A 12,851-nucleotide genomic window follows, 5' to 3' on the forward strand; every position below is an offset into this window, starting at 1 on the left:
AGGAGGACTGTGAGCCCCAGGGTCACCGTGCTGATACACACCAAAAACTCTGAGCCACAATTTCCAAGAATTGAGTTACTTGCCATTCCATTTTCATTCTATTTAAATGACAGAGGTGACAGTATTACAGGTAACATGGCGCCTGGAGGTCTCACACAGGACTACCATGCACCATTCGGAACATCCTGGTTCTGAGGCAAGGAGAAGTTCATAGAGGGTTCACTATTATGTTATGCTAGGTACAAGTACATACTATTTATACTGTACATGCTTATTACACGTATATATCATACTCAGCATTACATGTTAACTAAAAGTATATAATGCTTTCTGTTTGTTTGATTGTTTGTTTTTCGAGACAGGGTTTCTCTGTATAGCCCTGGCTGTCCTGGAACTCACTCTGTAGACCAGGCTGGCGTTGAACTCAGAAATCCGCCTGCCTCTGCCTCCCAAGTGCTGGGATTAAAGGTGTGCGCCACCGCTGCCCAGCCCTAAAATGCTGTTCTTTAACTACCACTAGATGGTGACAGTTCAATGTTGTCAATGTCTTAACTACAGCACTGTTCAAAAAAGGAAAGTATTAGGTACAGATTGCTCTTGAAGAAAAAAGGAAGACTAAAGACACCCAAGAAACCCTGGCTTTTTACAATGCTCTCTGTATTACTCACTTATGCCCCACTATAAAACAGCAAATCACAGATACCTCACAAAAGAATATCTAGTGATGGCTAACATGTGAAAAGTACATCACCAGTCATCAAGGAACCCCAAATAAGACACAGAAATACTGCATACAATGTATAAAATTTAAAAGATCACAGAACCAAGTCTGGCCAGGACAAGAAGCAACCAGAACTTTTACTTCTGCTGGGGGAGAGTTAAGTAACTGCTTGCAGTAGCTGACTGGCCAAGAACTGCTTTTATGTACTATATGTATGCAGACATGCATATACATACTACATGTATGAATACACGTGTAAAAATATACACACACACAAGTTACCCAAAATAAATGAAAAATATGGCCATAAGCACTTATAAACAAATTTCACAATTTATGAGCACTAAAAATAAGTGCAAACCAGCAGGCAAGTGGGTAAGTCGGGGTAAGCCGGGGCTGTGTGCAGCGACACCCTACAGGGCCGGCCTGTGATGATAAATGGCCCTCACAGACACAGCCCAGAGGAAGAAACAAACGTACTTCCTTCTACTCAAACAGAGCCACATCTCAGGAGGATGTCAACTGAGGTGATGGGGGAGGATGAATGGTTATTTCAGGATGGGGAAGCCGGACTACACGGGGTGGAGAAGACATGGCATTTCAGCTGACAGAGCAGTTACTCAGCTGTAAGAGTGCATCAAGCTCCACTGCAGACTTCAGATCTGTATGCTTTGTTATATAAGAATACCTCAGCACAGTCACTTCAACATTGAAGCCTTACATTCTGTATTCAATGTTAAACTTTCGCTGTAAAACATTTATGCCTGAGGTTCTGCGACAGAACAGATTAACAGTACAGTGAGGCTTAAAGAGTTAAAGAATTACTTTAATGTTATGCTCACTCGGTGACACAGGATGACACCATGTGACCACAGTTTCAATTTCCCTCACAGTTTTCTCTAAGATCATTTTTCCCTTACAGTACTGTGCTTTATAGCTCTGCAGAAGGACTCGTAGTCAGTATTAAAGCAAACGTACAAGCGCAGCTCCATGTGCCCTCCCCAGCCCCAGGTGTGCACCAGGATGGCCTCCCTCCAGGCTCCAAAGCCTTGGTGCCTTCAGACACCCTCCTCTACCCAGCCCCTTGTAGTCCTTGCAGCTGGTGAACAGGCCAGAGGAGTACCATGGCCTCCAGAAACCCCTTCCTGTGATCCCATGCTCCCCAAACTCCGTCTCCTGCACAGGAATGTCTGTATCCAAGCCTGTACCCATGAGCTGCACTCACTCACCACAGCAGACTAAGTGCACCTGCTCTGCTAGCTTCCCTACCAGAGAGGTCTTTGGAGACAGGGCTGTCTTAGTCCAGAGTGGGGATGAGGAAGCATTCCCGAGACATCTCTGCACTATCCTCCTTACACCGATTCCCAGTCAACTACGGGAGGTCGGGAAGTCCTGCTTCTCCGACATCCTACCTCTCCACTGCCTACTTATGCAACCTCCATAGTCTCAGCACCACCAACAGGACCTATCCCGCACTGCTTGTCGCTCAGTGCCTAGCTACACGCCCAGTGCTCTTTGGATGAACATGCACTCACTGCAAAAGCAATGGAGTGTTTAAATACAGGAGGAAACAGTGTGTTGGGATGGAAGAGGCTAGGCCAAGCATTATCATCACCCATGAACTTACTTGTTTTCATGAGAAATGAAAACATAGATATGTGGTCTCCTACGTAATTATGGAGTGATACCTCATGTAAGTGAGGAAGAGGGCTTATACAGCTAGGGCAGGGCTGTGGTACTTTAGTCTCGAGGACATTTCTTCCTCAATGTGACTAGTTTCTGTTTCCTTCACTGATGTCTCTAAGATTAATACTTCTCCCTTACAGTAATTACGCTCTATAGCTGATGTGGACGGCCCCGGAATTGTTTGTATTTTGAGGTTAATTCTGCTCTCCTGGGTGGGACTGCGGACTTCAGGTGACTTCTTGTGGACCATCCCCTAGTGAATAAAGGAGCCAATCACTGGGAGAGTAGGTGGGACTTCTGAGTTGGATAGGGAAGAGGAAGCAGAAGAGAGATAGGACCTTTTAGACAGGATAGTGCTAGGGCAAGCTACTAGCCCGGCTTATTGTGAATCCTAGCGGATTTGCCACCAGAGGATTGAGATTTAATATGGCTTACATGATTAGCATTCTAGTTGTTGTGCCCAGAGACTGAGTTACCATTGTTTCTGAACTAAGTTTGTGTGGTATTTTTCTTCACGTGGCTGCTCGATTGGGTTCCAGAGAGAAAGGTATGGCGCCCAAGTGTGGGTTTGCCTGATGTGCACCACAAAGGCCATAGGGGTTTGAAGCATGGGGCTGGAGTGGAAGTGACCTGCCAGCGGGAACTTAGGGAGCTGGGTGAGAGATTTCAGGAGCTCTGGGCCAGAGAGTCTGCCGAGATGAGAACACACTGCTGGTGCCACGTGGCCGGCTGGTGCGGGGCACAGCACAGGAACTTGATGTTCTTTTTTAATATTTCCCACAACATACAGCTCTGAAGAAGGAACTGTAGTCAATATTGTAGAAAACTGAACTTGCTAAGATTGGTAAGGCCATGCAATTGGTAAGGCCAGAGTCAGACGACTCTGACTTATCTTCTCTTGATAGGAATTCCCACAGACCAACATCCTCATAACTATTTCATTATATTTCTAGGAAGTCATCATATGAATAAATTAAAATATGGATATCAAGGGGCTGGGAGGCTGGCTCAGTGGGGAAGAGTACGTGCTGCTCTTGCAGAGACCCCAAGCTCAGAGCAGCACCCACACCGTAACTAGGAGCACCTACGGCTCCAGCTCCAGGCATCTGACGCCCTCTGCTGGCTTCTGTAGACACCTGCATACATGTGTGCAAACACACACACACACACACACACACACATAAACACACACATAAAAATACATCTGTAAAAGTATGCATATCAGGTATATTCTCATAATAAAAAAAAACAAACAAATCTGAAGTTTGACCAGCTCAGAACCTGCAAGCATTGCGTGCAGACCCAGTGTCCTCTGACTCCCAGGGCACGTCCTCTCAGACTGGCTGCTGTTCACTGTATGAGCACTTCACTTGATATCTGAGATGCCTGTCACTTGACTACAATGGATTATCCATCTTTTATTTTAAGTGATAATATCAAATCAGTATTTAGACAAATGAATAATACTATCCACAAATATGCCAACCTGAATCCAAAGCAATGAAAGGTTTATCAAGAGGTTTTGCTATTTTAAAATTGCATGTGTGTTCTGCAGCTGTGGCTTACTTTAGCTAACATTCATCTAAGTGTGTAGTCCTCATCTGTAGCATACAATGCCAGGCAGTAAGCTAAGTGTTCCCCATACATCATCCCATGTAATGCTCAGGATACATGTCTTACTTGCCTTGCTCATTAAAGTGAAGCCCAAAGATATCTGATAGAAAGCTTGCCTGAACATGAGAAAGGAGTTTTACTGACAGCTTTCTACAAATCTGCTTCATGGCCTCTTTACTGATCATTTTCTATTTTGTCCTTTTGCCTAGGACAGAAAAGTTCTCTTGCAGAACGTATAACACAATCCCTCTAACATGTAACCAATCCAGGAGTCCTTAAGTCTCTAAAACATATGTAGACCTGAGTTAGGTGTCCACGTGGACAGAACCCTCAGTACATAGCATTTACTCACCAAAAGGCGAGATTTCAAACTTCACAAATGACTCTGCCCTACAGTCTTCCAGACATTTTTTTGAGCTATATGACTTTCCCAGAGTCCAATGGTAGCCAACAGTCAAGTCACTCCTCACTCTCCTCACACAGACGGCCAGCAGTAACAGCCTCTCCTCATTCTCCTCACACAGATGGCCAGCGGTAACAGTCACTCCTCACTCTCACGAGTGCATCAGCCTGCCCACTGCACAGACCTGGTCAATATTGAGACGAAGAGGCATCAGGGACACTCTCAAGCAGCATTCCTGTGGTGACCTGCCAGACTCTGGACGTACGTGCAATGCTTTAATTGTCAGCTACAAGAAAGAAAAGAGCATTTCCCCAATGACAGAATGACCTTGTTCTCAAACAATAAATAAATAAATAAATAAATAGTAAATAATCATATTCCCATCTAAGAAAAAAAATGTAAAATTTTGAGTTTGAGGCCAGACTGAGCTAGTGAGAACCTGTCAAAGAAGAGAGAAGGAAGAGGAGGAAGAGGCTTATATTTACCCTCCCTTCCATGAAAACCTGTCCAAACCTCAAGAATATCTTCTCTGACTGTCTTCGGAGGACAATAGCAAATGAAAAATGTATAGATACAGACTCAAAGGCGCTTGCTGAAGTCTCAAAGGCAGTGCACCGGCCCAGCTTCCAGAGCCAGCCTCTGTAAGACTTCCTAAATTCAGAGCCAGCTGTCCCCACCTCACTAACATTCAACTAACAAAGTGTGAAGAAGGGCTGGGAGCAACTCTAGCCATGACAGGGCTCTGTCATACCTGAGGTATGAGACACTGGCAACTATAGTTAGGGACATAGTTCTCAAAGTTAACTCAAACACAAAACTTGAAATAGTACATTTAACAGAATTATCAAATTAAAAGGAGAAAACCCATTCTTTTTTCACTTCTGGTAATTCTCCCCACTCTAATTCTGCAGTTAGACAAAAATAAAAATGTTTTCCAAAACTACTAAGAGAACGGGCTTCGAGGCCTTACCATGTTGGAGTGAGCTTTCCGAGGCATGTCTTTGCTGCAGTACAGGTAGAGAAATTTATTCATCTGTGATGTTGCCAGCCGATCTCGGATCTCAAGGTCCTGAACGATGAACACCTGCCTGGAGACTGGGTGTTCTAAGAGGCTGGACTCACACTCCGGCTTACACGGCGGGTAGACTTCATGCTGAAACTTCACCTAACAGACAGAACAATACAGCAGGTGTTCTAAGAGGCTGGACTCACACTCCGGCTTACATGGGGGGTAGACTTCATGCTGAAACTTCACCTAACAGACAGAAGAACACAGCAGGTGTTCTAAGAGGCTGGACTCACACTCCGGCTTACATGGGGGGGGGTAGACTTCATGCTGAAACTTCACCTAACAGACAGAAGAACACAGCAGGCTTGACTACCACTTAAATCTGACTTTCTCCATTTTTTATGAGATTTTATGTATTTCTATTTCTGTGGCTGAGTTTGTCTGTGCACCATGTGCATGCAGTGCCTACGGAGGTCAGAAGAGGGGACAGAATCCCCAGGATCTGACGTTAAAGCTGTGAGCCTCTCGGTCAGACTAGGCATAAATCAATGTAAATGCCATCAGTGCTTGGTCCCCATGGCCTCCAGATGTTCACAGGGAACTTTCCACAGGTGCAATCCAAAGGCAGGCCTTCCCAGACAGATGGCCAATAAAGCAGAGGTTCTTCAAGTGACTCAACAAGAAGCGCAAAAGCTGCACAGAGCTGAGAAACTTGTATCTTATGAAAGCCACCACGGGAGCCCAGGAAGCCCTGCTCCAGGGGTGGCCTGGGAAAACAAACGCCCCAGCCTTCTAAAGTGTCAAAGAAGAAGAGGTGAGAGTTCTACAAGATCTTTCACTTTTCTACTCTGCAGGGCAGGGACTGGGGGACATGCACAGGCATAACAAGCACTCGCCCACTAACATGGCTATGAAAGTGACTCTTCCCTGCAAAACGCCACCTTACCTTGCTTAATTGTATTTCCATTAAAAAGTCCTGGTTCCTTCCTTTGCCCCCATGGACTGTGTGGCGCCCGTGCCTTGTAGGTGTCTGAGAAGGTGAGCTATGGGGACTACTAAACATGGAGAAAGAACAAGAAAAACCTTTGTTAAAAGGATATTCAATTTAATAAATGACACCAGAAAAATTAATAAAATACAAAGAGAAAACATTAAAGAACTACTAGAATGTTACTACTTAGAATCATATTACTTAGCCAGAACTTGTGGTGTAGGCCTGTAATCCCAGCTACTCCTGAGGCTGGGGACAGGAACACCAGTACCTGAGCAGAGGGAGCTTACCACATGCAATGCCTTAGGCTCGAGCCCCAGTGGCACTGAGGAAATATGTCGTTTATATTTTGGATTATGTTGAAAATGCAATTTTATTACCACCATTAGAGTAGGCATCTGTTTGCTAAATAGTCAGACTTAGAGCAAAACCAAATCATGCTGCTGGACAGCGGACATACGGGGAATGAAGCTTCAGAAATCCAAGTCGCCAACAGAAAAGAGCTCGGTCTGGACAGAAGCCCTCCAGATCAAGCAGGAAGGAGAAAAAGGAGCTCGGCTGCTGTGCCAACCACTTCTGCCCAGGAAGCTCCTACGCCAGCCACGGGCACACTATCCGGACACACAGGCTCCAGCACACACACCTGTGCTTGTATTTGTTCTCTCCTCATGTCACAGATGCTGCTTTCCATAATCAAACAGCTCTGGGAATGGAGAAGTGGCTCAGGAGTTAGGAGCAATGGCTGCCCTTGCTGCGAACCTAGGCTTGGTTCTCAGAACCCACACGGTGGTTGAACCATCCACAGTTCCAGTTACAGAGGACCCAACTCCCTCCCCTCTTCTGGCCTCCGGGAGAAGCAAGCATGCCTGTGGTACAGACGCTGACAAACACTCACACTCATTAAAATAGTAAGAAAAAAAGTTTACAAAATAAAAATACTTGGCTCTGCTCCATACCCTGTTAGCTGCTAGAGGCTCAGGCAAACATGAACACTGCCTCCTGACACACTTCATTCTGTGGACACTATTCAGTCTGACAACTTTCTCTCCCTCTGGAACTGAGGGCAAGGAATGGGTCCGGTTTATTTTCATAAACAAACACATGATGGGTACCTGAAAATACTTGCTGAGTGAAAATCTTCTAAGTCAGCGTTTTAGTGAATATATGAGAAGTACAAATAATTTCACAGCCAACTTTAGGCATGACATTTAAACTATGTATTTGAATACTAATTTGTTCATCTTTTTTTTTTTTTTTTTGGTTTTTCGAGACAGGGTTTCTCTGTGTAATCCTGGCTGTCCTGGAACTCACTCTGTAGACCAGGCTGGCCTCGAACTCAGAAATCCACCTGTCTCTGTAATTTATTCATCCTTAAGATAAATTCCAGAGTTGGAAAGATGGCTCAGTGGTTAAGAGCACTGACTGCTCTTCCAAAGGACTCAAGTTCAAGTCCCAGCACCCACGTGGCTACTAACAACTGTCTGTAACTCCAGTTCCAAGGGATCCAACGCCCTCTTCTGGCCACTGTGGGCACTGCACATGTGGTACACAGACATGCATACCCGCAAAATACCCATACACATGAAAATAAATAAATCTTAAGAAAAAAGAGATAGCCGGGCGGTGGTGGCACACGCCTTTAATCCCAGCACAGAGGCAGGCAGATTTCTGAGTTTGAGGCCAGCCTGGTCTACAGAGTGAGTTCCAGGACAGCCAGGGCTATACAGAGAAACCCTGTCTTGAAAAACCAAAAAAAAAAAAAAAGAAAAAAAAAGAAAAAAGAAGGAAGTCCGTCCGTCTGTATGGTAATACAATTATTAATAAAATGGACTTTAAAAAAAAAAAAAAAGAAAAAAGAGATAAACTTCATGTGTTTCTCTATGGACAGGTATAGTGATCCATCCAATGAACTTACATGTAACTCTTGGCTGGAGACGTTGGAGGGGCTGTAGCAAAGTCTTTGCCTCCATAAAGATGCCACACCAGAGAGACCTCTTTAACAACATAGCGGATGGCAGGGGTGGGAAAGTGGAGCGGCGCTCTGCTGCTGTCTGTCCTCGTGATGGGCAGACTGAAATAGTCATCTCTGATCACGATGGCGTCGTCAACCATGATCTTTATCACCGGCTCTTCTTCCTTCTCCTGAAACACATCAGACTCGTACTCTCTCCTCTCATCAGTAGCTGACAGGCCTCACAGACCGATGGGCTTCCCCAAGTCTACATTCTCTTTAATCATTTCAGGATGTAAAATGGGGTAATTATTTATTTTCTCTGACATGGGATCTCATAGTATAGCTCTGACTGGTGCTTGGACTTGTGATGGTTCTCCTGACTTCCAAGGCCTGGGATCACAGGGACGCACCACTACACCCACTTCCTGGGGTCACAGGCACCATGACATCCACTTCCTGGGGTCACAGGCACCACGACACCCGCTTCCCGGGGTCACAGGCACGCATCACTATACCCAGGTTGGGTAATAATTTCTGACATTAATCATCATATAACAATGTACTTTATTGGTCTTAAAATAAAATCTGTTCTATAAAAATCACCTTCTGAATAATTTCTAAAGTCTGTAATTTGGGTCTTACTATTTGATAATGAAAGCGCACAGATTTTCCGTGTGTGTGTGTATGATCCTAGTATTACTGTTTAAAGTCATACTGCATTCTAAGTCAAACCCGACAAATTTCATTGTATCAATTAAATGATCATATTTCTAATTACAGGCTTACCCTGAGCTGCTCTATCCATTTTTATTTTATCAGAGAGTTCTCAGAAGCTGTTACACAGGCACGGGCACCTCTGAGGTTGCTACCAGGCTGCTCTGTGTGTGCACACACCTCAACCAGTCTTCACAGACGGTTCGACTCTTGCAGAGTTTACACTTGCCATTCTGAAGCCCACTTCCTGTCATTTAAAGACACTGCCCTGACACAGAGCCACTGCACTTCACTAATTGTGTAGGACACTGGGCAAGTGTAGAGCATTTCTGATCCACACGCTGGAGAAGGAGTGCAAACCCATTCACACAGCACAAATGTCAATTACAAGAGGAAGTAATCTCAAAGTGGGAAGAGTTACAGATTCCAAAGATCTGCAAATGCCTTTGGTCTACTTAATTTGTAACTGTGCTATCAGTTTATTACCTGGACGGCTGCTTTTGGTGCAAAAAGAATACAGAAGTCATCGTTTTCAGTGGTCGCACCTGTCACCGTGTCACTGATCAAGTGGTGAGTGAGCGACGGGTAGGCAGGGCTGGACTCCTGGGACACGTTCCCACTCTCATCTGGGAACAGGAAGAGGTCTGAGCAGCACGGCTCCTGAGTGTGAGACTGTTCATCCAAGACACCTAGACGGCAAGACAGAAACATCCGGCCCTCTCTGAGACACGCCAAAGGTCTCTTACCCACGGGCAGATGCTGAGAGCTCAGCTATGTGACTGTACATACTTCTTATAACAACCTTCTCCACTTCTCACCACAGCTCTGTGAAGCTGGGCTTAGGGAGGGCTGAACTAACTCCCCCCAAACACCTCAGCAAGGCGCAGAAATATCTCAACAGCACAAACAAGTAAACAAGTTCAAGTTCTCTACTAAGAAAATGAATGACAGCATCAAGAAACAGTTCCTTCCTAGTTATTCCATAAGAAAAGCTCAAGCACTCCACTCCGACTGCACCCCGCTCCGGCTGCACCCTGCTACAGCTCTACGCCAGGATGGCTGCACCCCACTATGGCTGTATCCCACTACAGCTGCACCCTGCTACGACTGCACTCAGCTACAGCCGGCTCCCAGTAACTAGCGTCTTGACTTGGCCAGGATTCTGTCATGTAGGTGGAAGAAATTGAAAAGTGTCCGCAGAGTTCAATCTTGGAAACTCTTTGGGCAAATTGCTAAGGGAAAGAAAAAAGATTACAGTAGCAGACCTTCACCCTAAAATGACAGGACTCTCTGCTTAGGGACGGCTGAGCTGAGTCCTGAGCTCCAGAAACCCATGCTGGACACTTGTTCCCATGTAGCTTTTAAAATGAAATTCACAGAAGATACCATGTATACCAAAAATCTGTACTAGAACATTTTATACCACTTAGTAGAGTTATCCATTCTCTCTATTCATGCAAACCAAACACTGACATGGGAGGAAGAACCTAAAAATGCCTAAGTCAGCGCTTTGGTCTGAAGACTCCTGGACAAGCACTGACCACTGCCACCAGCCCTGCCCGCCCTGCTCCCTCACAACCAGTGCTTAATGAAAACTCATCTATAATATGCAAACAGGGTCCCTTCCTGCTAGCCACAGCTGCTATAGAGTACACAGGAAGCTGGAAGCTTAGCTCATACCCTTAGTTATAATCTACCCTAAATTCAATGAACGCAACATTTAATGCAAAATGTTTTATAATGTCATGGGTCTTCTCAAGTGTTCAACACAGGCTGGCCTTACACTCACTATATCTAGCCAAAGCTGTCCGTGAGTTCCTGACACTACCTCTATCTCCTGTGCACTGGGTTCACAGGCAAGTACCACTATTCCCAGCTCCACCAAATATTATTTTAAAGTTAAGGTTTACAGAATTTAGAATGAACAAGGTTCCCCACCAGGCGCTGTAGTACACGCCTTTAATCCCAGCACGCAGGAGGTGGAGACAGGAGGATCTCTGAGCTCCAGGTCAGCCTGGTCCACAAAGTAAGCTCTAGGACAGCCAGGATGTATATAAAGAGACCCTATTTCTTTCTTTCTTTCTCTTTCTTTTTTTTTTTTGTTTTTTTTTGTTTTTGTTTTTCCAGACAGGGTTTCTCTGAGTAGCCCTGGCTGTCCTGGAACTCACTCTGTAGACCAGTCTAGCCTCGAACTCTCAAACTCAGAAATCCGCCTGCCTCTGCCTCCCAAGTGCTGGGATTAAAGGCATGCACCACCACCGCCCGGCGAGACCCTATTTCAAAACCACATAGAAATAACTATGCTCATCCTATCAGAAGAACAGATGGATGGTTTAAGATCTGTGCACGCTTCCATGTGGCTTTCAGGCTCGTCATTCGTTTGGTCCCTCCGTGCTTTTCCACCTTTACTGAGATAGGTGTGTACAAATTGCACACACCGTCCTCTGTATTCTAGTACAGACAAACCTATGACGTGCCAAGGTGCACCCCCCTCACAGCCCACTAGCCTGTTTTCACTAAACTCCTGACACTTCCAATCCACATTCTGAGTCTGTTCCGTGTCATTTCTCAGTCACTCCACAGTAGTGCCTATCCCTGATGGCTGGTTCTTGCAGGGAACAGTAGACATGAGCTGACATGGTATGCTAGTGCATACCACAGATCCAGATGAGCCCTTACTAAGTTCCTGACTGGAAATGTTACGAGAAAACAGATGATGTGACACCTCTACCCTAGCAGCACTCCCAGGAAAAGCCCTCCTCACCATTAGCCTGCGGTCCGACAGGGGCAGAGGTCTGCTGCAGATCAACCTCCTCCATGGCGTCACTCATCAGGTCTCGTAAAATCTGCTGTTCCGCTTCCGGAAGCACTGGACCATGTGAAGATGACCGAGCACTGGAATCTACCTACAACCGAAAGTGTAGTTAAAAACAGGGGAAGCCAACTACACTCCTGGCGGCAGCAAAAGGACCACAGAGATCCAGGTACATACGGCCAGCCTGAGAAACAAAGTAGACAGTTCTTAAACAAAACAAACCCCATTTGTAGTGGTTTGAATAGGTATGGCCCCACAGACTCCTGTGTCTGACTGCATGGCCCATAGGGAACGGCACTATTAGGAGGTGTGGCCTTGTTGGAGTGGGTGTGCCATGCGGTCTCCTGCTGCCTTTGGATCAAGGTGTAGAACTCAGGGCTGGAGAGATGGTTCGGCAGCTAGGTGCCCTGACTGCTCTCTAGAGGACCTGGGTTCAGTTCCCAGCACCAACATGGCAGTTCAACCTGTCTGTAACCCCAGTTCCAGAACTTCGGACATCCTCACAGACAGCATGGACAGGCAAACAACCAGTGAACATTAAATAAAAATAAATTAGGAAAACCAAAAAGATGTAGAACTCTCAGCTCCTTCAGCACCACCCCTGCTTGGATGCTGTCATGCTTCCTGCCATGATGATAATGGACTGACCCTCTGAACCTGTAAGCCAGCCCCAATCAAATGTTGTCATTTATCTGAATTGCCTTGGTCATGGTGTCTGCTCACAGCAGTGAAACCCAAACTAAGACACCATCTGAAAATATTCTTTTCAGAGGAGATGGGCAAGCCACTGAGTACATGGCATGGGAGTAGAGCAGAGGGCAGGAGAGCCGTCTGTGACCACACGGCTGCAGACATCAGCAGTCCACACTCATGGTTTACACTCACACTGCAGACATCAGCAGTCCACACTCATGGTTTACACTCACACTGCAGACATCAGAGCA

At 45.7% G+C, this 12,851-nt stretch overlaps 1 protein-coding gene across 2 annotated transcripts in view; it reads right to left on the reverse strand.

The window, feature by feature from the left end:
* Positions 1–12,851, reverse strand: part of Atg2b (autophagy related 2B) — a 68,375-nt gene that overhangs the window by 11,010 nt on the left and 44,514 nt on the right. For both annotated transcript variants that reach the window (XM_028764474.1, XM_028764475.1), the window contains 6 exons: positions 11,857–11,998; positions 9,579–9,781; positions 8,340–8,566; positions 6,380–6,488; positions 5,395–5,589; positions 4,609–4,710 (listed from right to left, as the gene is read on the reverse strand). In XM_028764474.1, the coding sequence (XP_028620307.1) occupies positions 4,609–4,710; positions 5,395–5,589; positions 6,380–6,488; positions 8,340–8,566; positions 9,579–9,781; positions 11,857–11,998 (978 nt within the window). The remainder of the gene's footprint in view (positions 1–4,608; positions 4,711–5,394; positions 5,590–6,379; positions 6,489–8,339; positions 8,567–9,578; positions 9,782–11,856; positions 11,999–12,851) is intronic.

This window comes from Grammomys surdaster, unplaced genomic scaffold (assembly GCF_004785775.1).
Source record: "Grammomys surdaster isolate TR1022 unplaced genomic scaffold, NIH_TR_1.0 144, whole genome shotgun sequence".
NCBI classification, from domain to species: Eukaryota; Metazoa; Chordata; class Mammalia; order Rodentia; family Muridae; genus Grammomys; species Grammomys surdaster.